The 24680-nt window shown below is 40.2% G+C and overlaps 1 protein-coding gene across 2 annotated transcripts in view; it reads left to right on the top strand.

The window, feature by feature from the left end:
* TENM2 (teneurin transmembrane protein 2) overlaps positions 1 to 24312 on the top strand; it is a 1579923-nt gene extending 1555611 nt beyond the window's left edge. For both annotated transcript variants that reach the window (XM_064520849.1, XM_064520848.1), the window contains 8 exons: positions 767 to 921; positions 1414 to 2288; positions 9234 to 9409; positions 10974 to 11209; positions 15779 to 16075; positions 16913 to 18527; positions 21191 to 21321; positions 22437 to 24312. In XM_064520849.1, coding sequence (XP_064376919.1) covers positions 767 to 921; positions 1414 to 2288; positions 9234 to 9409; positions 10974 to 11209; positions 15779 to 16075; positions 16913 to 18527; positions 21191 to 21321; positions 22437 to 23198 — 4247 coding nt within the window. In that variant the 3' untranslated portion in view covers positions 23199 to 24312. The remainder of the gene's footprint in view (positions 1 to 766; positions 922 to 1413; positions 2289 to 9233; positions 9410 to 10973; positions 11210 to 15778; positions 16076 to 16912; positions 18528 to 21190; positions 21322 to 22436) is intronic.
* Positions 24313 to 24680: the final 368 nt, after the last annotated feature.

The following is a 24680-nucleotide window of genomic DNA, read 5'->3' as shown; positions in this document are numbered from 1 at the left end:
AAAAGGACAAGGCAGTGCACCAAATTAAAACAGCAAAAGCAAGTGAGAAAGAGCCTTCCCTCCTTAACAACAGGCCTCAGCGTCCTCCTGTTCCTCTAATGCATCACTCTTCCAGTCTGCGCCTTTCCACTCTAAGGACTCCCACTCTGACAGCCATTGAACCTTTCCTTTTTTTCTAGGTTGGAAACACTTGTCCATCATTAACGCCAGATGTTCTTCTCATATTCCTTATAGCAACAGGTCAAAGAATTTAAAAACATCCTGAAATAATATAACTTCCTGTTAAATTTTCAAAATTGTTAAAGAAATTTCAAAAGAATTATAAAAATTCTTCATCCTCATTAGATTCTTCAAATGCAGGAAGCAGTACCTTAAAATGTGTGAGATTAAAATTTAGGAGATGCTTCTTTTTTTTCTTGGGTTTATGTAATATATCATACAGAATTTAAATCTAGAAATAAGCTGATGCGTTCTGCTGCATATTTGTTATGTTTGGGGGATTTGGGGTTTTTTTCTTTCTTTTTTTTTTTTCTTTAAAGCCCAAAGGATAAATCTGCTTTGTGCCATTTATTTGATAGAGCTACAGCTACTTGGAGGGCCCCAAGACGTGGGCTCAGAAGCCAGAGCTACAAGTTGGAAGGGAGGAAAGAACAGGGGAAGTGGAAAAAAAAAAGTCACTGTCTTATAAACTTGCTTAGCATGATAAAGCCTATCCTGCAGCTAGGAGCCAACAGTATTCTCTGATGCCTGTTTTGCACACTTGTAGGAATTGCAGTGGATAAGTATGGACTCATGTATTTTGTTGATGCCACTATGATTCGAAAAGTGGATCAGAATGGAATTATATCAACGCTGCTGGGCTCCAATGACCTAACGGCCGTTCGACCTCTAAGCTGCGATTCCAGCATGGATGTCACCCAGGTAGACTCTCACTGCCTTTTTTTCTTCTCTGCCTTAGAAGAGATGGGCATCTATTTTGGATGACTGCCTGGCCACTCAAGAAATACTTTATGCAGCGCAAGATAATAGTGTATGTGATTCATTACTGAAATGAATGAACCGTCTTTTTACCGTAGTTAACACAGGTTATTTACACAGCTATAGAGAAATAAGGTTGAGATAATGGGAGTTACTGTCTTAATTGCCTGTTTTTCTGTAATTATTGTAGCGATTCCAGAATGTAGCATTCATTCTTTGCACAGAAACACAATTAGCTAAAGTTAGCACTGCACATAGCTTTAATATTTCTGGAAAAGAGAATCATTGTTTGAAATAGTTGCAATTCATGACTTAGTTTCATGATTTACTCAGATAACCCCCTCACTAATTTACTGTTGTTACACGTGGAATTTTAAACACAGAAGTGTACTTTTCGGTTGTAAGTTTTACAGTAATAATTTGTGCAACTCATAGGTACGGCTGGAGTGGCCTACTGATCTCGCTGTCAATCCCATGGACAACTCACTTTATGTCCTAGAGAACAATGTTATTTTACGGATCACAGAAAATCATCAAGTTAGCATTATTGCTGGACGCCCCATGCACTGCCAGGTTCCTGGTATAGACTACTCTCTTAGCAAACTGGCTATTCATTCTGCACTTGAATCAGCCAGTGCCATTGCCATCTCACACACAGGAGTTCTTTACATCAGTGAGACAGATGAAAAAAAAATTAATCGGCTACGCCAGGTAACTACCAATGGAGAAATATGCCTTCTTGCAGGGGCAGCTTCAGACTGTGATTGCAAAAATGATGTCAACTGTAATTGCTATTCTGGGGATGACGGGTATGCCACTGATGCCATCTTAAATTCACCATCTTCCTTAGCTGTGGCCCCAGACGGTACCATCTACATAGCTGATCTTGGAAATATCCGCATTAGGGCTGTCAGTAAAAACAGGCCCGTTCTTAATTCTTTTAACCAATATGAAGCTGCATCTCCAGGAGAACAGGAGCTGTATGTCTTCAATGCGGACGGAATTCACCAGTACACGCTCAGCCTTGTTACCGGCGAGTACTTGTATAATTTCACCTACAGCAGCGATAACGATGTCACGGAGGTGACGGACAACAACGGCAACTCCCTGAAGGTTCGTCGGGACACCAGCGGGATGCCCCGCCATTTGCTCATGCCAGATAATCAGATTGTCACACTGGCGGTTGGCACTAACGGTGGACTCAAGCTAGTCTCGACACAGACCCTGGAACTTGGATTAATGACATATAATGGAAACAGTGGCCTCTTAGCAACGAAGAGCGATGAAACGGGATGGACAACATTTTATGAGTAAGAATGTTTTTGGATATATTAAGCGTACATGTATTTTTCAAAAGATAGGGACTAGGCCCTAATCTGGTCCTGCCAAAATTTGTTGTAGGCTTTTCACTGGTGCTGCATAAAGTCCTTACATCTTTATCTAGTACGATATTGGAAATGATGAAGTGATTTTTTGGTTTCATCAGTTTTGCCATGTCCTTTAGGTGGGTACTGAACCGCCTAAATGCCAGCCTGCAGCGTGAGGCCAGTGAGGAAGTTCAGCCGCCTCCAGCGTGACGGCTTGCGTTCTGGTGCTGCCTCCAGAGGCTTGGATTTGTATCGCCGGGTTGGGCCCCTGCTCTGAGTCATCAGCAAGGCTGCAGATAATTCAAATCCAGATCAGACCACACCAATCTGTGGCTCCTGCTGAGTTGTCCCTGTCTAGGAATCTTAATATTACAGTTTCTTTTGGAATTCAAATTATGAATCTTTCTGTTCAGGCTTATATATTACTCATGGTTGACAAAATGTTGATTAACTTTACTGATTGTTCGTTCCTGAGACAAGTAAGGAAATTAGGTTCCCCACCTATCTGTCAGACCCCCAGTGTAACGTACATAATTTGTAGATAACCCAAAAACACCCAAATTGGTGTTCATGGGAATATAGATTACACGGCAGAATTTCCTCTTTAAATGAAACTTATCAGAGATGAAGTTCAGAAGTGTATTAAAAATCTAGAAGAATTAGTTGAATTTTCTTTACTAGTTATCCTACTCTTAATCTTCTTGTCATTTATTGACAAAGACCATTTTTTAACAGACGCTAAATGATCTATAAGGCAAGTCTAATGCCCGTATATTTTGTTTGAAATTTTGTTTTTGTTCTACTAAGTAGAACGTATTAATAGGGCTTTATATTTAAATTGTATTTAAGGTTGCAGAATACCAATGATTCGTATGTATTTTAGTTTATTAATGCATTCATCTTGCCCACCACTTTCTTATTTTTTTACGCAAACGTAGGTAATGCAGGAATACAGGGAACTGTGTTCATTCTGACCGAAATATAACTAGATTACCCTTGTGCAGCAGTATTTTCCTCCGCGGTGTGTCTGGGCTCCTTAGAAAGGAAAGCAGTGCCCTCTCGTGGTCCGCCTCCGACGTGGCCCTGGGAATTGAAGCACTGCCTTCTCTCACACAGACAGTGGGCAGAGATGGGGATTTTTTTTTTCCTCCTTCGTATTTCACCCAGACTATTTCTCTACCACACATTAATTACACAAATCATCCAGTCGCGTGGACGCCTGAAGGCATTACCTGCTGATTAAGAGCTCAAGTTAAAGTTCACTGCACTCGATGCTGGTGAAGTCTCACGTTGTTGCTGATGAGGTGTGTGTGCCCTTCTAGGTAGGCCTTTTTTTTTCCTCAGCAGTTGAAGATTGATAAACTGTTATTAATTGTAGACAATTAAAATAGTAACATAATTTAAAACCCTGCCTCAACACCAGTGAAACGTTAAAAAGGGATCTAAACAATTGCACAGCTGGTGCAAGTGGTAGCTGAGGATCTCGTGAGGTACTAGGTCGGCTTGATTTATTAGAAAACATGTACTACAGTTGCTAAGTAAATATAGGAGGGAACTGCTTTGATGTCTTACTGAGATGCATCTGAAAATATAATTCATTGTGTTTATAGTGTTGAGGTATTGATCAGATTTTTTTCAAAGGTCAAATAAGAAAAAACGTGCAATCCTTGCCTCAGCTCAGTGGATTTTAAGTACTATAGCTAGGTCTTAGTAGTACAGACTGAGGTACTATATTAGATGATTTCTAAATTTAATAATGTGGTGGGGATAACTTAGTGATTCCCAGATTTGTACATGAATTCTCATAAGCATAGAGCCCATAGGTGAGAGGACAGTATATACATTTTTTTACCCAAAGTGTTGCAGTGCATATATAAAATAAACCATATGTGGTGATTGTTATCTAGGTCAGAAAAAAAACTTCCACAAAGAAGTTAAAAGAAGATGTGTATCTCAATACGTGTATGGACAACCCTATGCTAGGGTTGGAAGTTAGCTATATGCACTGGAGATACTCATTACAAAATGTCAGAAAAACAGAGACATCTCCTTTAAGCTGATCATAGGTAGCTGACTTAGGGAAACTCCTTAATAAGCTCTGTCCTCCTCTGTACCCCCACAGTTGAGGTTTTTATTAATAAGATGATGAGAATTATTTAAATCAAGTTTAGGAGTCTTGCCATCACAGTCACTTGATACTGGTTGCTCTTTTATCTCCATTTTTTGAAGCAGTTTCAAGGAGGAAATTACATCTTTATCATTACCCTATTTTCATGGGTATAAGTTAATATCAGTTAAAGGAGAAAGAAATACGGAATTAAGGAGACTTTGTAGAGACAAAAAATTGTTTTCTGTGCCATTAAATTCATACGTTCATACAGAGATAATACCCAAATGTATACCCAGATATACCCAAATTTGTTAATATGGCGGCTGAACTGAGAGAGAACAATATTCTTCTAAGTAGTAAAAAAAACTATTAAAGTAGTAAAAAAAAAGTATATGAGCTAAAGTTTAGAAACACTTCTGAAATTTTTATTTCAGTGCATTTATATCCAACAGACTGTTGAAATGCAGTGCTGTCTTAATGGGTATGTACCTCTCTTATGTAGACTGTAACCTGAAAATGCTCACAGAATTAAATTTGTACATTATATATATGTATGGATGCATGTGTATATACATACAAGCACATATGCAAGCTATTTTTTATAATGTATATGTGTATGTGCATACATACGCTTTCTGCATGTGTATTATGTATGTATAGTGTGTGTGTATATGCACACGTCATTCACACTAGGAACAGGCAAGTCTCTTAAATAATGTAATAGCTAACAGCAGGCTCACACGGGGAAAATTAAGCTTAGGTTTGGGCATAAAGAACAAATCTTTGAAGTGGTCCTCAGCGGTATTGCGCTTGGCCTTTGGAGCATCCTAAGAGAATGCTGCTGTTTTCTTCTCTTATCAGCTTGTTTTTATAAGGGAGAGGGAATAAGGATATACGTAAATGTGTGTGGATGTGCACCTCACCCTCCCCTGTGGTAGGTCAAAAGCTGCCGTTCCTCCTTTCTGCAATACTGGCTGTGAAACTGTCCAGGCCGATCCCCCTTGCAGGCTGGCAGGCGGTAACGTTTCCAACTGCAAGGGCCGCACCACCAGCCGTAGAGATCACATGAGATACAGAGGTGCCGAAATAGTGGGCATGGGAAAACATCCCGCAGCGTCTTGTCCTGAGCCTGCTGCAGGGGTGCCCTGCTGTTCAGGTATTTGCGGCTACCTGAGAAGCTTGCCAACAAATGTCCGAAGGCGTCCCGGTCGCGTCCCCCAGGTGCCTCTGTGGGGCAGGCCGGCACGCGAGGGGCAGCGCTGGCCCTGCCGGCTCCGCACTCGCGCCTCTCGCAGCACCGGGCCGGGCCGGGCTGGCGGCGCCCTCTCCGGACTGCGGATCGGCCGGCCGCCCCAGTGGCGACGCGGAGCCCTGATGCCTTACGTTACACAAGTCCGTAGCGCGACCTACTGCCCTTGAAATCTTTACCCGCTCTGTCAGATTGGGTTGCAATTAAGCAGTAAGTTAGAAAGTTATCAGTGAGCACAGGGAGCTACTGGTTTTTAAGATACTAGAATTAAGACAGGATCCATTTGGCCTCTCCCCACTTGCGTCCTAGATGAGAGCATATGCTGGATGTCTTGGCTGAGGTTTAGATGTTACCTCTTTCTTCAGATTTACTGCTTAACAAATTCACCTGTAGCTGTTTGCTCAGCTTCAAAAAACATTTGTTAGTTTGTGAGCCGCCAGTCTCGTCCAGCGGCTGGTGTGTCAGGTGTCCGCTGTGCTGCCCTGGGTGAACCTTGCCGTCTCCCATTTTCTTAGCCACCTCTTGAACAACACAGTAGGAAAAACCTGAAATGGGACCTTGGTCTAACTGAAGTCAATAACAAAAGTGCAGTAATTGCAGTGTATCCAGCATCCCCCTCATTTAAAGATACAAAAATTGCCTTATCAGTTGGGCCAGATTCATCTAGCCTAATGTTGTGTCTTAGACTGTGATAGGTAGTAGCTGCTTGAGAAGAAGTATGTTTTTCCATTGGAAAAATTTTCTTTTGGATTCAGTTAGACCTGGGTTCATGTCTTGAAGAAGAAAGGTATATAATTTATCCATTTAATTCCTATATAACTTTCATTTTCTTATTATTCAGATAAATTCACTTTTTTGTATTCTATTAAGCACTTGCTCTCAAGAATACGTAAGTTCAAAAGATACTCAATAATATGTGACTTCTAAATTATGTAGTACATGAATGTATTCTGTTTTATTCATTTTAAAATTTTTGCCTTTAAAGGTTTTTTTAGAATAGAATTTTATTGATGCAATGGTTTAAATAGAAATGCCTTCTTTATATATCAGTATTGCAGTGTGTATATAACATTTAAGTAGTGAATTTTATTTATATCTCTAGCTCATAAACTAAACGGTCTGCAGATCTTTATAGAGGGCATTTTGCGTATGTATCATTTTAAGCATGTCCATCCATTGGTTATAAACCCTTTTTAATATCTGTCATTTCCTTTTTCAAATAGTGTGACTGGCACAGGGAAGCGTGCTCCGGGGGCAGGGGGGGGGCATCGATTTATAGAAATGGTATTAGAATATTTTCATTTTTTTCTGTTGCAGTCTCTGTATGTCCTAATCCATATTTACTTTTTATACTGCCTTTGCACTTTGAACAGATATTTTCAATGAGTAGCCCACAGCAATCCCCAGGACTTTTTCCTGAGTTAATTAAAAAATCAGCAATGTGAATGAGTAGTTTAAATTGCTCTGTCTCATTTGCATTACCTAACATATACTTGCTGATGGGGAATTTCACCTGCTGTTATTCTGAACGTTCCCTGAGCTCTACGTGGTCACTCTGAAGTGGCTTATAGACTTCTGTAGTTTTATCTTAAATAACATTCTCTCTTCTGTAATATTTGGCACCTAAGTATTCTCTTCATCCCCCTAATAATCACTAAACATAATTACAGTCCCCACAGAGAATCTTAGGGTGTATCCCATTATTAATCTTTTAGATTATCGAAACTGTCCATTTTTCGTGCCTTCGCTTTTCCTTTCTAGGTGGACATTTGGTTGGACCAAGTTCTTCCCTCACCTATGCTTTATCAGTAGCTTTCAATACTTCTTGTGAAGACCTTTCTATAGACTTAACCCCAAACCCTTTCACAAATTGCATCAAGATACTCTCTTTTAGCCAGTATCTTGCTGATATTGTCAAAAAAAATTCTTGATATGTTCTAATGGGCAGAAATGCATGACTTTTATTAAGAAAAAACATGCCACTTAATCTTTATTTGGTCCTAAACTGCTTAAATGAACACAACGTGTCATTGGTCCCTGTTGGCCCCATGATGCTTTCTTTTATTGATTCACTTCTTTGCCTAGTACTTCCATTGGTTCTGGTAAGACTTTTTGGTCCACAGGTGATTGTTTTTTCCTTCCTCTCCAAAATTCAGTTGAATGGCTGCAACCATCTGTAATGCCATATTTTCTTTTTGTATTAACTGAGGAGCCTGTTTTGTATGTTAATCTTGGAGATATGCTATACAGTCCAAGTGTCCTAATTTGAGGTTTCTTAACAACTTTTATTTGTAAAAAATCATACTGAAAGCAGTGAAATTATCCTCACCTTTGGAGCTAAATGCAGACTTGCAAGGAAATTATCTAAATTTCTGATACTACTTTTCTGTTACACTCAGGCAGTTCAATGGACTGACCAGTTCTCTTGCAGGCTTCCCTTTTGCTGGATTTCCACGTTCTAAGGATGGCCAGTTGGTTTCAGTCGCAACCTAATCCTTTCCCTTAATCTACATGGAACATTTTTTCTCGCCACTCTGCTGTGTAGAAGTGCGCGCACTTTCGTAGTGGCTGGGTGGGAAACTCTCGCACAAGGAGAGAGTTGCGGCACCTAGAGTGGCAGAGTGGAATACCGATTTTGTGTTGCAGGTCTGTATTTCTTGCCCTCAAGATCCATGGGATTGCTTCTTTAGCACACATGTCTGCAGAAGTATAGACTGCAAAAGAAAACAGAGAAACAGTGTGATTTGATTTCAGTCAGTGTTCCCCCCCCCCCCAGCTTTAAGCTTCTAAATAAACAAACATAACAGCTGCTCTGAGATGCAGTAAGCTCATGAACAGCCATTTTTTTTATTATTTTTATTTTGGGGCCTCCAGAGCACTAAACTCACCTTCTAAGGTATATTTTAAGTGCTGAGTGCTGCCTTTTGTGCAACATCAACTTGTCCTGTTCTATAACTTCTCATCATTCATCTTTATGAGCAAAAGATTGACCCAAAATATAGTGAAATACCATAGATAAGACCAAAATGAAGTTGTTATGTTCTCAGGCTGATGTCTCTCTCTTTTTTTTTTTTTTTTAAATCTCTTACGGCAACTTTATTCCTTGATATGTCACTTGAAACCATACTTAGTAGTTTCCACTGAGTATGCATTTGCAAGTATGCAATTGTACCTTGTAGAATCATTATGATTCAACTTCCTTAGAAATGCAACTTCTAAAATACAGTTCAGTTTACTAATTATAATCGGTTGAACCAAATACCACTCTGTATATCCATTAATATCTTCAGTGATTCAGAAAGAAACTAGCCTGGATTTACACTGGTATAGCTGAGATCAGGATCTCTGAAAATTATTATTTTATCATCATACCCTCTTTCAACAAAAGAGGAATAGGTATGGCCAGGATGTTCTTTCATTCTGTTTTTTTTTTTTTTTTCCAAAAATGTGGTGCATTATTAATACAGTGAGTAGAAAAATGAATATATATATCCTCATGCTTTTTTGCTCTCACTAACTTTTCTATTAGCTATGATCATGAAGGGCGCCTGACCAATGTAACACGTCCCACTGGAGTGGTAACTAGCCTTCATCGAGAAATGGAAAAGTCTATTACCATCGACATTGAGAACTCTAATCGGGATGACGATGTCACGGTCATCACAAATCTCTCCTCTGTGGAGGCTTCCTATACAGTTGTTCAAGGTACCGAAGTGCACTTCTCAGCACATCTCCCAACCACACACATAATTTGCGAAAGCAATTCCCAAAAGATTCTCCTCATTAGTACAGTTATGAGCAGGGGGGAGAAAAGTATCAGATTTGCAAGAAAGACTCCCATAAAACTCACTCTTAGAATGACAGGTCTTCAGGACAGGTAAGAAAATTTGAAAGTAATACTTTGTATCAGATACGTATGGTCATTCTCTGCTGATGTAAGTTAGTTCTGCTGTTGCCTCTTGTATCAGGTTCACTTCACCCACTTGCACATTTTTCTGCACCTCAGTGCAAAATCCGTTCTGACTTCACTGTCACAAAGATGCGGTATGATTGATGAATGTGGGCTATCTATGTAAAATCCTAGTGGAGAAAGAGGCTCAGGTAGTCTTCTCTTACTATTAGAAAGGAAATCTTCCAAATTTATACACTAACCATTTGGAGTAAAATGTAAAACAAAGAGTGCAGTGGATGATCTTGTAGCCCGAGTATGGCAGCAGAGATGAGCAACAAAATGGTTAAACATTTGTGCAGAGCTTTCCAACATAGCCCAAGCCTTGTATCTGATGCAGTGAAAACAGCCACAGTTATCAAAGACAGATTGCAAGGAATTTGGTGAATGATGTGGTTTTTTAATTAAGATATAATGTCACTGGAATAAGAATATCATCAGTGAACAATAGTCTCCTCCTGATATAAATGTCAACATTTATAGACTATTATACCATGACATGTCTGGTTACAAAGACTTTATTTCTCTTATACCAGATGATTAATTATGCAGATGCTGTCCTTTTGTCAGACAAATATTGATGCTTTGGTGACAGCTGCACGCTGCAGTGCTCCATCCTGATTGTCTCAGGATGGACTTGGCTGTGTCAAACAGTTGGAGAACAGCACGGCTATAAAAGTACTGGTCTATTTTTGTAACTTTTATCAGAAAGCAAAAAGGCCAGCTGTGTGATCGGCTAGTACAGTTCTTTTGCGGTAGAATGAAGAATGACATCCAAGGAAAGGACTGTGGCCGCCAGCTGGTATTGTTGGAGCCTCGCACCTTGAGGATTTAAAGCTAAACTATAATTCTGAAGCATGCATCTGCTGGGAGACAGGTTTTAAACTGAGACAGAAAAAGAAGAGGGCCTTACTTGCTCATACTCATAAAGAAGCCAACAGTCCCTTTTTTCTTCTTTTTATCCTAGAGTTTAATGGTTTGTTGTTTATCCAGCAGTTCGGTTTTCAGGAGATTTTGTTCATATTAGAAATAAATTATGTGGTTGAAATATATCAGTGTGCATTTTGATTTACAGTTAAGACTAAAGGCAAAACATAATGGAATAAACATAGTATCTCTCTGCAGGCTCACTGTTGCACTACTGTTCTTTACATGAATCAGTAACATCTGTAATTTCCACCGTAGTACCACGTAAGTGGTAATTGCAGACTGACTTCATTTAACATCAACAGGAGTGCAATAAAAAAACGATCAAATTAAGCTATATGTTTTCTTTATGACTGGAGTAGCTAAATTATTTTCTTTTCATTATTGCTGTAGATCAAGTGAGGAACAGCTACCAGCTCTGTAATAATGGTACTTTGAGAGTGATGTATGCCAATGGCATGAGTATTAGCTTTCACAGTGAACCTCATGTCCTGGCTGGGACTGTAACTCCCACCATAGGACGATGTAATATTTCTCTACCAATGGAAAATGGTTTAAACTCCATTGAATGGCGTCTGAGGAAAGAACAGATTAAAGGCAAAGTGACTGTGTTTGGAAGAAAGCTCAGGGTAAGTAGCATCTGCCATAACAATAATGATCTTTTCGTGTGTGTGCAGACAACTCACCATTTTGAAGGACATGTCTTTTCTATTTTTACTTCTTAAAAATGTGCAACTCTGGGGTTTTCTTTGGTGTGACAATCTTTTCTTCATTTGAGAGGCTGGTTAAGTACATGGAATCACCTGCTGTTATCAGCTATAGAAGTTTTATTACAAAAAGTATGTTAAAAGAGGCTGGTAGAAATATGCAGAATATTCCTGTAAGTCCCTCTGGTTATGAAGGTGGTGGGGAAAAAAACAAAGCAAAACAAAACTGTTGTCTGCTTATCATTTATAAGACTTCTGTGGCATACTTACCACAGTTAATCCTGTGAAGCAAACACAATTACAGTGTGGGTGGTTACATTCTGCTTACCTGAATTCCCCCTACGGTGTCAGTGAGACAGGCATTATTTCCTCTCCCAAAGAACATGACTGGAAAACAATTGCCATAATTATAAAGTCATAATCATAGGATAAGAAAAAACTCCCAGGTCATGTAGTCCATCCCTTGCCAAACTGAAGATCAGCTGCATCCAGATTAATCCCTTCCAGTGCTTATTAGCCTGTTTTACACCTCTTAGATACCTAAATTTTCACTGGTTGCTTCAGTATGTAGAGATTGGAAAGGGCTGTGAGATAGCGGGCAGAAAAACTCTGTGGGGCTGATCCAAGTCCTGGTTCTTTTAATAATTCTCTCAACATCCTTGGGCATGGGATAAAGCTTTGTGTGTTCAGGATGATCATGTTAGGTGCAAAGTATGTAATCAACTACTTAGTAATTTTCCAAAAAAAAAAAATCAGATAGGGGTGTTAAATTTTGATATTTGCCTATTGCTTAGCATCTAATTCACAACACTGAATTAACAACAGTTAGTCTTTCACTATTCTCCCAAATCCTCAGAGTAGTTATGCACCTATTGGTGTGAGGGGGAAGGTTAGACAAAAAATGGAATGAGATTAGCAGCTAATCCTTAATGACTAAATTTCATGGCTGTGTAATTGATTTTTGATGTGTTGACCTGCAGAAGTTGTAAGTAGAAAATAGACCAGCTCTGCATTTTGACTAGGCGTTCAAAATAAAAATAAATAGGACTCTAAAATAAAATTTCTGTAATCCTCACTCTCACTACTAAAAACTTAATAGAAGTACTTGTGGTAATTAACTGGAGTTAAACGTCTTAGAGCTGAAACCTTGCCTGAGATGGATTTTCTTGCATCATGTTTATGCAAATCAAAACACTGCTTTATCTAGCAACACCTCAACATTTAATTGTCTGGTGTTAGTTCCTGTAACAATAATCACATATCCATTTAGCTCTTTTAAATGAAAATCACTATGAGATTATAACAGGTTGAGCAGACTGAAAATGAAATTTGAAAATGAGGGAGAAAGCGTAGAATTTATTTGCATCTCATTTATTCTAATTCATCTTTAGAAGTCGTTCAGTGGGTGCGATGGAGGCACTGTGCCGGCAGCCGGGGAGGGCGCAGGTGGCGGGCAGGGCGGGCCCCGGGGCGGGCAGGGCGCCTGCGGGACAGATGCAGCTTCCCGAAGACCAGGGCGGATGCATGCAGAGCTGTTGACTGAATCCCAAATTCAAGATCAGGTATTAGTGAAAGGTGTTGCTATTGCGTGGGATTCGTGCCCTGTGAGTCCACGCTGTTCGTTTTCCTTCCCGGGGTTACCGGCGAGTATGGGCAGCGCTGCAGGTGAGGCAGCAGGCGAGCGCGGCCCACGTCCCAGGTGAGGCGGTGTGCTTGGTCCTCGGGGCTTTTTACCACTTACAGCGAGACGTCACAGCCGTCTCCTGGGCTTAAAGGAGGACCTTCTCCCCCTGCGAGCGCCGTGCGCCATGGCACACCAACGTAGGAAGAAGCACACCAGCATAAGTTTGTAATAGGTCTGCGGTTACACAAAGTGCCTGCTCTGACAGTGGCATGTCTCCGAGGGCGCTGACCCCGTTTCGGTGCGCAGCCCAAGCCCCTGTTCTCCGGCAGCGGTCCCCAGTGCTTCCCCGCTACGCCTGTCCGGGCTGCGGGGCACGCTCCAGCTGCAGGGGCAGAGCTGCGCGAGCACGCCTGGGTGGCCTTCGCTAAGCCTGGGAAGGAAGACCTGTACTTCATCTTCACGTTTACCTACTTATTGTCCACTTCTATATTTTGAGTACCCAGTTTAATGTCTTGCTAATATTTTCATATAAAGTCTTGATAAAAATTCCATACTGAAAATTTTTTGATGCACTGTAACATCACATAGGTGGTTTCTGTTGGAAGACCCTTTAGCCGATGCAGGGAAGGGCTCTTCCCCCTTGTGACTTGTTCAGCGACAGCAAAAGGAAAAAACAGATGTGCGTGTAGGTAGCAGAACAAAAAAGAGCTTGCTAGATAATCTTCAGTCATGTTAGTCGTAATAGTGTTATTAGTGTTCCCAAGAAGAGTGGGAGTTAGTCATTTTGTTTGGGTTTCTATATAATTAATATGACACTGCAATTACACTCTGTGGTTTTACTTATTTTACAAATGAAAGTGAAGGTACCGAATTATCCAAGCAGGTGCTCCTTTATTCTCCAAGTAATGTTTGTGTGTGTGCATAGCTCTTCTTCTGGGTAATCATTTCAGAAAACTAGTACTTTAGTACTCTGTGGCAAAAAACCTAATAACCTTAATAAAGCTGTTGAGAAAAAAGGAGGACACCTGGAGTCAGACTTTTCTGCATGCAGATTGCAGTTACTGTAATGGGGGGAAGAAACCCAAAGAAGCCTAACTGCTTTATGAAGCTGTAAAAGTTCTTTTAAAAAACAAAGTTTTTAAATGTTGCTTCTCAATCTTTTCAAATGATTTTTTTTCAAAATCTGCCTATCCTTAAGAAGTCACAATCTTTCAGACTAATCTTTTATTTTATACTTATCGCTAACAGTTTTTGAGCAGTTAAAGCTCCCTTCTGCTTTCCCCAGAGGTCTCTGTCATCAGGACTGAGTTTGCATGTACAAAGCAAAAATAACCAGTTGTGAAAGTGCTAATGCTGAGTTTGACTTCCGTAGTTTTGTTCCCATTAAAATGGGATAGCAGAATATGATTTATTTTGCCAAGATGTTTTAAAAAAATACCCTATCTTTTCTTTGAATCAGGAGAAAAGTTTCCTATGCAAAACCTTTGGGGAAACCTACAGAAAAGAGCTTTTTATAATGATTGCCCACTGAGGAAATGAAAATTGTGTTAAAGAGCCAAGTTTTATTAATGGAAAAGATGAGGATAAGGATAATGAGCGATAATTTAAAATAATTATTACTTTACAAACACAAAATTGTATTAATTTTAAAATTGCTTTTTGTATAACTGAATTCCTATGGAGTAGGATGGGATGGGAATTGGGTTTTCCCTGCCAGTGAAAATATCTCAAAATAACTTTTATGTCCTCAAGAAAGGCTCAGGGTTAATTTACATATTGTTTGATGTGCAGTTTAATTTTGGATAAGAGAAAATGTTGCTTAATCAAAGCTACTGTAAAATATAAGCTGAAGAACAAATTCCCAGAAACCGATGAATACTTTTTAAGTAGTCATTGCTGTCAAATGATATCTAATTTGAAGACTTCTACTTTATTAATGACACATCTACAATTAAATTGCTTAAGAAGCTTTATCACATTACAGCATTGGCCTGAATTCTGTGGCTCAGCCTCCAGTGAATATATTTATGCATCTCTTATTACAGCATTTTCACTAGAAACCTCTGCATTTCTTACACGCCTTTCTTTCTGTTTTGCTCATATATTAAAAAAAAAAAAATTGTGGAATTAAAACACTTCATGCTGTACTTTTTTGATTTAGAAATTTCAACTGAAAAAAGTGAAAATCAAAAAACATTTTACTTAAGTATTTGGAACTTTTGTTTCTCACTTGTTGTGAAGGATATCTCGCAAAACGCGAGAAGTCCAAATTTGCCAGCCTGTATGATGAGGACTCCTAAACAGAAGAAATCAGACCCATCCCATGTGAAGGTTGCTGAGGGATCTGCTGAACATTTGGAAAGTAAATAAAGTGTTAATGGAGAGGAATCACAGGCAAGGTGTTGCAGCTACAGAACTTAGGTGGCTAAATCTCAATGAAGATAAAAAACGATGAATTTTTCTATTGTTTTGGGGGTCATAGTAGGGAAAAAGGCCAAGAACTACTGATGTCAAAAGTAGAAAATTGCTTCCACACAATATCTTCTGTCTGCTAAATGTTAACAGCCTGCTCTTTAAGACCTGGGCATGCAGCACGTCTGTCCCTTCTGACAGTGAGGGAGCCTTTGTAAGACCACAGCCAGCCTGTGTTGCAGGGAGATGGGCAATAACCCAGTAAAATACTCAAGGTAACGTCTTTGAAAACACCCAGAAGTGGCAAATGTAAGCCTGTTAATAGGAAGACATCCTACACTTTTTGAAAATTTGGGGAAATTTAGTTGTCCTTTATGCTTACTATTTTCACTATGAAAATTCTTAGAATTTAGTGCTCACTGGTCACTGAATGCGGCCTTCTTTCATTTCCATAGGTCCATGGAAGGAACTTGCTGTCCATTGATTACGACCGGAACATACGCACAGAAAAAATCTATGATGATCACCGCAAATTTACACTGAGGATAATTTACGATCAACTGGGACGTCCTTTCCTTTGGCTACCCAGCAGCGGCCTGGCTGCTGTCAACGTGTCTTACTTCTTCAACGGGCGACTGGCTGGGCTGCAGCGGGGTGCTATGAGCGAAAGAACAGATATAGATAAGCAAGGCCGAATCATATCACGCATGTTTGCAGATGGGAAAGTCTGGAGTTACACCTACCTGGAAAAAGTAGGTGGTGATGTTTTAAACTCTGACATGAGCTACAAAGAGGCAGTACCACTCTGCTTCGTTTTAGGCTCTGTGCATAACACACACACAAAAATGATCTGAAACCTGAAGTAGTGCAGTTAAGAATCCCTTTGTGCCTGATCTTGAATGTTTATTTTTTCAATTAGTCAACTGAATTTGACTAATTTTTTTATTAGGAAATTCTTTGTTCATGGTTCTTGTCTTTTGATATTTCCCTGAGACCAAAAATGCATGACTAAACCTGACAAAAGGTTCAAGGAGAAACAGATAATACATTTCTAATCATAATTTATTAAATGAAAATATGGTATTGCATTTTAATTAGCCTAATTGACACACTTCAATCATAAAACTTTGTCTTAAATACTTAAAATCGCATATCATTTTCCACTTCCCTTCTTTGAATCTGTTGCTCTAAGCAAGCCAGAGTTGTCATTCTGTGCTTAGTTTCATGTGTTTCACAGTAATAGTCATGAATTACAACTGCTAGAGTAAAGAGAAATCAAGTCATTTATCTAACGCTGCATCTCAAAAAAAGAAAAAAATCCTACTAAAAGGGGGGTAGCCAAGAGACTGATACCCTACACTTTGTTTTCAGCATCGGCATATTGATTTCTAAGTAGCAACACATCCTCACATCTGGCAATCTGTCCATTTTCCTGAGCAGTTTGGGCCCCCAACTAATGGGTTTATGTCTCTTTTTATTATTTTAACACTACTGCCTCTTCAGTAAACTCTTATTTTTTTTAAATGCTCTCTCATAGGTCACATGCTGAAAGACAGTAAATATGTATTACTTTTTTTCTTTTTCTATAGTCAATGGTACTACTGCTTCAGAGTCAACGGCAATACATCTTTGAGTATGATTCTTCAGACCGACTTCATGCTGTTACTATGCCTAGTGTTGCTCGGCACAGCATGTCAACTCACACATCTATTGGCTACATTAGAAATATTTATAATCCTCCTGAAAGCAATGCATCAGTGATTTTTGATTACAGTGATGATGGGCGGATTTTGAAAACATCATTTTTAGGTACTGGTCGACAAGTCTTCTACAAGTATGGAAAGCTATCCAAATTATCTGAAATTGTTTATGACAGTACTGCAGTTACTTTTGGATATGATGAAACTACAGGTGTCCTAAAAATGGTGAACTTGCAAAGTGGCGGATTTTCTTGTACAATCCGCTATCGTAAAATTGGCCCTCTGGTTGACAAACAAATCTACAGATTCTCTGAAGAAGGTATGGTCAATGCAAGGTTTGATTATACATATCATGATAATAGTTTTCGAATTGCAAGCATCAAACCAATAATAAGTGAGACACCTCTTCCAGTTGATCTTTACCGTTATGATGAGATTTCAGGCAAAGTAGAGCATTTTGGCAAATTTGGAGTTATTTATTATGACATAAATCAAATCATTACTACAGCAGTTATGACACTGAGTAAGCACTTTGATACCCATGGACGCATTAAGGAAGTTCAGTATGAAATGTTCAGATCACTAATGTACTGGATGACTGTGCAATATGACAGCATGGGAAGGGTAACTAAAAGAGAACTGAAACTTGGCCCGTATGCCAACACAACTAAGTATACCTATGATTATGATGGAGATGGGCAACTGCAAAGTGTGGCAGTAAATGATAGGCCAACCTGGCGTTATAGTTATGATCTGAATGGAAATCTTCATCTCCTGAATCCTGGAAACAGTGTCCGATTGATGCCTCTGCGTTATGATCTAAGAGACAGGATTACACGCTTAGGTGACATACCATACAAAATCGATGATGATGGATTCTTGTGTCAGCGAGGCTCAGATGTCTTTGAGTACAATTCCAAAGGACTCTTGACAAGAGCTTACAACAAAGCAAATGGCTGGAACATTCAATACCGTTATGATGGACTTGGCCGAAGAGCTTCCTGCAAGACTAACCTGGGGCATCATCTACAATATTTTTATGCTGATCTTCACAATCCAACAAGAGTAACTCATGTCTACAATCATTCCAATTCAGAAATTACCTCCTTGTACTATGATCTACAAGGCCACCTCTTTGCAATGGAGAGTAGCAGTGGGGAAGAGTATTATGTCGCCTCCGATAACACGGGCACTCCCTTAGCCGTATTCAGCATCAATGGCCTCATGATCAAGCAGCTTCAGTACACGGCATATGGAGAGATCTATTATGACTCCAACCCTGATTTCCAGCTGGTTATTGGGTTCCACGGAGGGCTGTATGATCCTTTAACTAAACTGGTCCATTTTACCCAAAGGGACTATGATGTCCTTGCTGGGCGCTGGACATCTCCTGATTACACGATGTGGAAAAACATTGGTAAAGAGCCTGCTCCCTTCAATCTGTACATGTTCAAGAGTAATAACCCTCTCAGCAACGAACTGGATTTAAAAAATTACGTAACAGGTGAGACTCCATTATATTTTTGTAAGTAGCAATATAGTACGGAAGTTAATTTGGGAAGGAAATAAATCAAACTTCTCCTTACTAGACATTTGCTGACTCCTCCGATCAAGTTTGGGCCATTTTCCTTTTTGTCCCATGGAGAGGGCTGGCTGGTCTTGATCTTTGGTACGGCTCCTCCCCAGACGAACGGCGCTGAAAGAGCAGCCTCAAAGAATGGGGTTATTCCTTATTTAGTTTTTAATATGAAAATAGTCTTTAGGCTTTTAAAAAAAAAGCCTTTATGTTTTAAAAAAACTACTTTCTTCTGAAAGACTAAGAAATTTTGTGGAATGTGTAGACCTGAGAAAGAGAAACAGTAAATTAGCTTTGACTGTGTGTGTTAGAATTGGTTAAAACTTGTAACCTCTCTTAATTAGTACTAATTTTTCACTTAGTAAGATCACACAGTACTTGAACTAGCTGCCAGCAGTTTTTAAAAGGAAAGGTAATTAATATGTGTTGAGGAAAATAATTAGAGTAGTGATAACATTTTGAATTAATTATTTATCATAATTTTAACAGTAATTCGAATTTTCAGAAAAGTGTGCATTTCTTTCCAAAAAAATGATAGCAAGTTTCATTGGTATTTGAGACCTGACTGTATATGTGACATACTACAGCTTTTCTTACAGCTACTTTGCAGTTTGAAGATACTGGGATGTGTACTTGATAGCATGAAAACACTGGTGACCAGTATTACCTTGGCGTCAAATTCTGTTGTCCTAAATTGAACAAAATTCCTATTTTCATCTACCAGTATTTAATTTAGATCTTTAGTGTCATCTTCTATTTTGCTACATTCAGAAGTTGCATTCATTTCATTTATGCATCCACTGGGTGAAACCCTGGAAGATGTATTGCATTTTGCTATAGCACATACTTTGTAGTCTATTAAAATACTTTATCGGTGAGGAGAATATTTGTTGCTCAGTGGACTAAATAGATTATCTGGCGCAAGGAGTGACTAGGCAGACAGTTTAATTTTCATAGTTAAAACAGAAAAAAAAAGGTCTCTCTCCCCTCCACGCATGTTTCCTGTAACCTGGTGATACTGCTGCGGTCGGGGGTTGTGCTGAGGGGAGCGGGGTGCCGCACGGCGTGCTAGCAAAGCAAACAGGAGCTGCAGAGGACAGAGGTGCCCCTCGTCAGTGCCGAATTAGGGCAGCTGAAGTACATTTGGGGGAGGCACTGTTACACCATAAAACATATAGAAGCCTTAAACAGGGGCAGTAGCTCTGCGCTGTCCGAATCCGAAGGGAAAACTTCAGGCACTGTATGATGGGAGATACTTCCCAATACCTTCATAGTAATAAGAATATTTTGCTACTTGTTTTAGTGGCAGAACAGCTAAAAGAGACCTCCCCCTCTTGCTGTCCAGGGCCCACAGCCGATCAGTATGACGCGTGTTATGATGTCACGTTGCCTCTGCTGAAAACCGGGGGAAAGCAGGCCTTGTAGCGAGCCCTTGAGAGGCCCAGCCGCCGGCTCTGGGCGTGCGTTCGGGGGGTCGCCGGCCCGAGCGGGGCTCTGCGGCACCGGGCGGGCGCTCGGCTTCGGGGCCGTTCCTCGCAAGCTGGGTCATCTCAGCCGGCCGGCCTCACACGGGGAGCGCTCGGCCGCAGCCGTCCGCCTTCTCAAACGGGGCGCTCAGCTCACATGAGGAAGTAGCAGTAATAATATCAGAAGCCGTCGCAGGCCGGACAGGAGAGATGGCCACTAAAAGACAACAGGAGAGAAAATTTTAAAGAAGAATGGTCATCAACATAGGTCCAAATCAGATAAGAAGTGCCTGTGCTCCTGCACTGCTGCTTAGCTCCATGGCAACCAGCAAAGAGGAGCAGGAAGCAGGAATGCAAAACACAGTCATGGGCTTTTTTTTGTTCAAAAGCGTCTTTTAAATAACCAAGATAAATCGTTAGTTCTCAGTATCTGCTGAATGAGAACTACCATTACTAACTTAGTGGGAATTGCTTGCTGTTTTTCAACCAGAACTTGAGGCAGAGTTGTGCAGGTCAAGCCGCGAGCAGGACCCTCCCGAAGCACAAGGGAGCGCGGGTGCAGCGGCGCCGCGCCAGCTGGGCCGGCGGTGGAGGGCGTCCGGGGGAGCCTCTTGGCAGTAGTTAAATTTAGACTCTGAATTACAAGTCTGGCCTCTCACTGCATTTAATGGAGCCTCCGGAGACCTGATGAAGGCTGATAGGAGCAGGACCTAGAAGAGAAGCCATGTATTTTCCCAGAGGACTTTCCAAACGTCCTTAGAAGTGCTAACCTAATAAAACATCAGTTTGCAATATAGCATGTGGGTTGCACTAACACCATCACAAGGTGTCAGAGATGGGACAAGTATTGCGTACAGTACAGTGTGTGGATAATCCATATGCTGTAATGGAACAAAGTATGAAAGAGGTAATATATCCCTGATGAACTATTTAGGATAAATTTAAAGCAATGTTTCTTGTGTCTTTTCACTGTGGAATAGTACAGTTCTGTCAACTGCCACACTGTAATGTAAATCATAAGTTCAATTGCTACTTGAAATTAAGGAGGTAAAGGATGAATTTCGTAAACCTTGTGTGTATTATACACTTTTATTTCTCACTTGCCTGATTACTTTTGATTTTTAGATGTCAAAAGCTGGTTGGTGATGTTTGGATTTCAGCTCAGCAACATTATTCCTGGTTTCCCTAGAGCAAAAATGTACTTTGTGTCACCGCCGTATGAGTTGTCTGAGAGTCAAGCATGTGAAAATGGACAGGTAGGCAGAACTGTGAAGTTATTTTATTGCTAAATTTGAGTCACTCTGTGAATGGAAATACTAGCTCTTCAGCAGTTGCAGTGGAAGGCAGTGTATTTATTTCAGTGTAAAATGGAAGTGAGAATAGCTAGATTTTATACTAATGAACATACGCTGTTTTTGCCAGCATTCGTTGTTATTGTCATTACAGCGTCATTAGTTTGTCTTTTATTGAGTTCTGCCTTGATTAACAAGTTGTAACTTGATTAACTTGATTAACAATGGCAAAAGGAAACTTCACAGTGTAATTTATCATCTGTTATACCTACAGTAATGTTTTCCTAATAACATATGTATTGCAATAAACCTAGGTTGTACTTGTACAACTAAGAAATGGTTTTACTCCCTACCCTGTATAGAAAAGCAGCTTATTTTTTGCATAAAGGTTTTCATATGTAGAGGTTTTGGTTTGCTACTTCTTTTACTACAGTTATCTTCAATTATGGTGTTCATACTCACTTGTTGGGTGAAGCGTGGGAAATGGGTATATGCTTTCCTCCTTTATAATAAATTCCCACCATTTTAAGATACTTGAAAGGAGTATTAGACCAATGTCATCTACTTTCAAGAAGGCTTATATTCATAAGTATTTTATTCATATACACTGGTTGAAATTTCTGGGCAGAAGTGTCCAGTAATTAAGTGCCATCTTTTAATAAATTGGTTCTGTTCATTGTAGACACTGATTAAAATTGGATAGACTTGGGTCTTACTTATCCTTGTAAAGGACATCATCTAAATAGCTAAGATTGAGGTCTCTGGTGTGTGTGGGTGGGTGGGTGGGTGGGTGGGTGGGTGTGTGTGTGTGTGTGTGTGTGTGTGTATGCTATAAAAGGTGATTTCTGAGAACATAAAAAATATCTTATCTGATACTATCGATAGGAAAATAATTTGCCAAATGAGTTTTTAGCTGATTCTGAAAACAATATGGTGCATGGGCCACTAAGAGTGGTCTTTATGTAGCTTAGGATTTCCACTGCATGGCTTTCCTTTAGAAAGCAAAACACAGGTTAGCACTGGTCTCTGAAGTCAGTATTGTCAGAAGGTCTGTATCTTCTTTGTTTGTTTTTTTTCAGCTCATTACAGGAGTTCAGCAGACAACAGAAAGACACAATCAAGCGTTCATGGCTCTTGAGGGACAGGTCATATCTAAAAGATTACATGCCAATATTAGAGAAAAAGCAGGCCACTGGTTTGCAACAACCACTCCCATTATTGGGAAAGGAATCATGTTTGCTGTGAAGGAAGGCCGTGTAACCACTGGCATTTCCAGCATAGCCACAGACGATAGCAGAAAGATTGCCTCTGTCCTTAACAGTGCTCACTACCTGGAAAAAATGCACTACAGCATCGAGGGAAAGGATACGCATTACTTCGTCAAGATCGGCTCAGCCGACAGCGACCTCGTCACCCTCGCGATGACCAGCGGGCGGAAGGTGCTGGACAGTGGAGTGAACGTCACCGTTTCCCAGCCGACGCTCCTTATCAATGGAAGGACTCGAAGGTTTACCAATATCGAGTTTCAGTATTCCACCCTGCTGCTCAACATCCGCTATGGACTGACGCCGGACACGCTGGACGAGGAGAAGGCGAGGGTGCTGGACCAGGCTCGGCAGCGAGCCCTGGGGGCCGCCTGGGCCAAGGAGCAACAGAAAGCGCGGGATGGCAGAGAGGGCAGCCGCGTATGGACAGACGGAGAGAAGCAGCAGCTTCTGAACACAGGAAGGGTTCAAGGTTACGAGGGATATTATGTCCTGCCCGTGGAGCAGTACCCAGAGCTAGCAGACAGTAGCAGCAACATCCAGTTTTTAAGACAGAATGAAATGGGAAAGAGGTAACAAATTAATCTGCTGTCATCCTTTGCTGGATGAATCAGTAGTCACAACTGTTATCTCCTCTCCTAAGGAGATGAAGACCTAAATGGGGGCACTAGGCTGAGCTACTTTGGGATAGTAAGTGGCAAAAAGCTCATATTTTTTGAGTTAAATGCTACTGCTCAAGTGATTAAAAACCACATCCTGAAGTGGACTAAAGCCAGACTGAAAACTCTAATCATACAAATTAAAAAGTACCCCTGAAATATTACCCACTTGTTCTGGGTCTAAAGAAAAATAAAAAGAAGGCCTCGTATTGTATTACCTCACTCCATTCACACGTGAGCAAACTAAGAAATCCAAGTGGGCCACTTTCACTAACCAGCTGATGAAACACAAATGATTCAGACTGCTTGTTTGATAAATATCCAAGAGGTTTTCATTTAAAGCAAAATACAGGTGCATTTAAAACATGACTTTGGGGTGATTTGTGTGTAGCAACTGGAGGAAAATGAGAATGCAAGTGAGAGCGCACTGGAAATAGTAGAGAAAAATATATTTAAAAATAGCGAAACCGCACTTGCACTCCGACCCTCCATTTGTCTGGCCTGAAGTTTAACTTATTCAAAGAGGGCAGAGTGTAAAGTTACATTCGAAACGGTGGCTATAAATCACTACAAATAAATTTCATACTCTGTTTGTCTTTGAAGATTTCCATTGTGGACAGTATAACACAGTTACAGGGTGTAGTCTGTTTAGATTCAGTAGTTTGTTGGTATCAGTTCCAGTAGAGCTGTGGGCATTGTGTTACACTATTGCAAATGGGCACCACGTCAGATCACCCTGTACATACATCAGCCAGAAGGCACAATCACTGTTTCAGATTTAAAAATTATTAGTGTGTTTGTTTGGTCGAGAAACTGAGACAATCACATTACAGTCACCACAGAAAAAAAAAAAGTCTAATAAGAACTTTGGTACAAGAACTTTTTTGTAATATACATGTATGAATTGTTCATTGAGTTTTTATATTAATTTTAATTTGCTGCTAAGCAAAGACTAGAGACAGGCAAAGATAATTTATGGCAAAGTGTTTAAATTGTTTATACATAAATAAAGTCTCTAAAACTCCTGTGAATTATTTGTCTTCTATTGTGAAATCTTTTACGTGCAGAAAAAATAGGATTTGTGTGTCACTGTGTGTCATCTAAAATATGCAGCATCTTATACACAGAAAACACGTGCCGTCGTTGTACCATGGATTGTGCCGCAGGCTTCTCCTTTCAGCCCCAGGTAAGCAAAGTCCCGGTTACCCATCACCTGCAGTTCTGGTTGTGACACAACCAAAATTGGTAACTGCTCATAGCACTTCCCACCCTGCACCTCGCGATTCCCTCCCTGCACCTCTGGGCGAGCAACCCTCCCACTGTCGTGTTGCAATCCTGGAAATAGTTTAATTGTGCTAAAGTGAAATCCAAGCAGTCTGGAAATACAGTAACAGCATTT

This window comes from Dromaius novaehollandiae, chromosome 15 (genome assembly GCF_036370855.1).
Source record: "Dromaius novaehollandiae isolate bDroNov1 chromosome 15, bDroNov1.hap1, whole genome shotgun sequence".
In the NCBI taxonomy this organism is placed as follows: Eukaryota; Metazoa; Chordata; class Aves; order Casuariiformes; family Dromaiidae; genus Dromaius; species Dromaius novaehollandiae.
The sequence above is the reverse complement of the archived record's forward strand: the minus strand, read 5'-3'. Positions and strand labels throughout refer to the sequence as shown.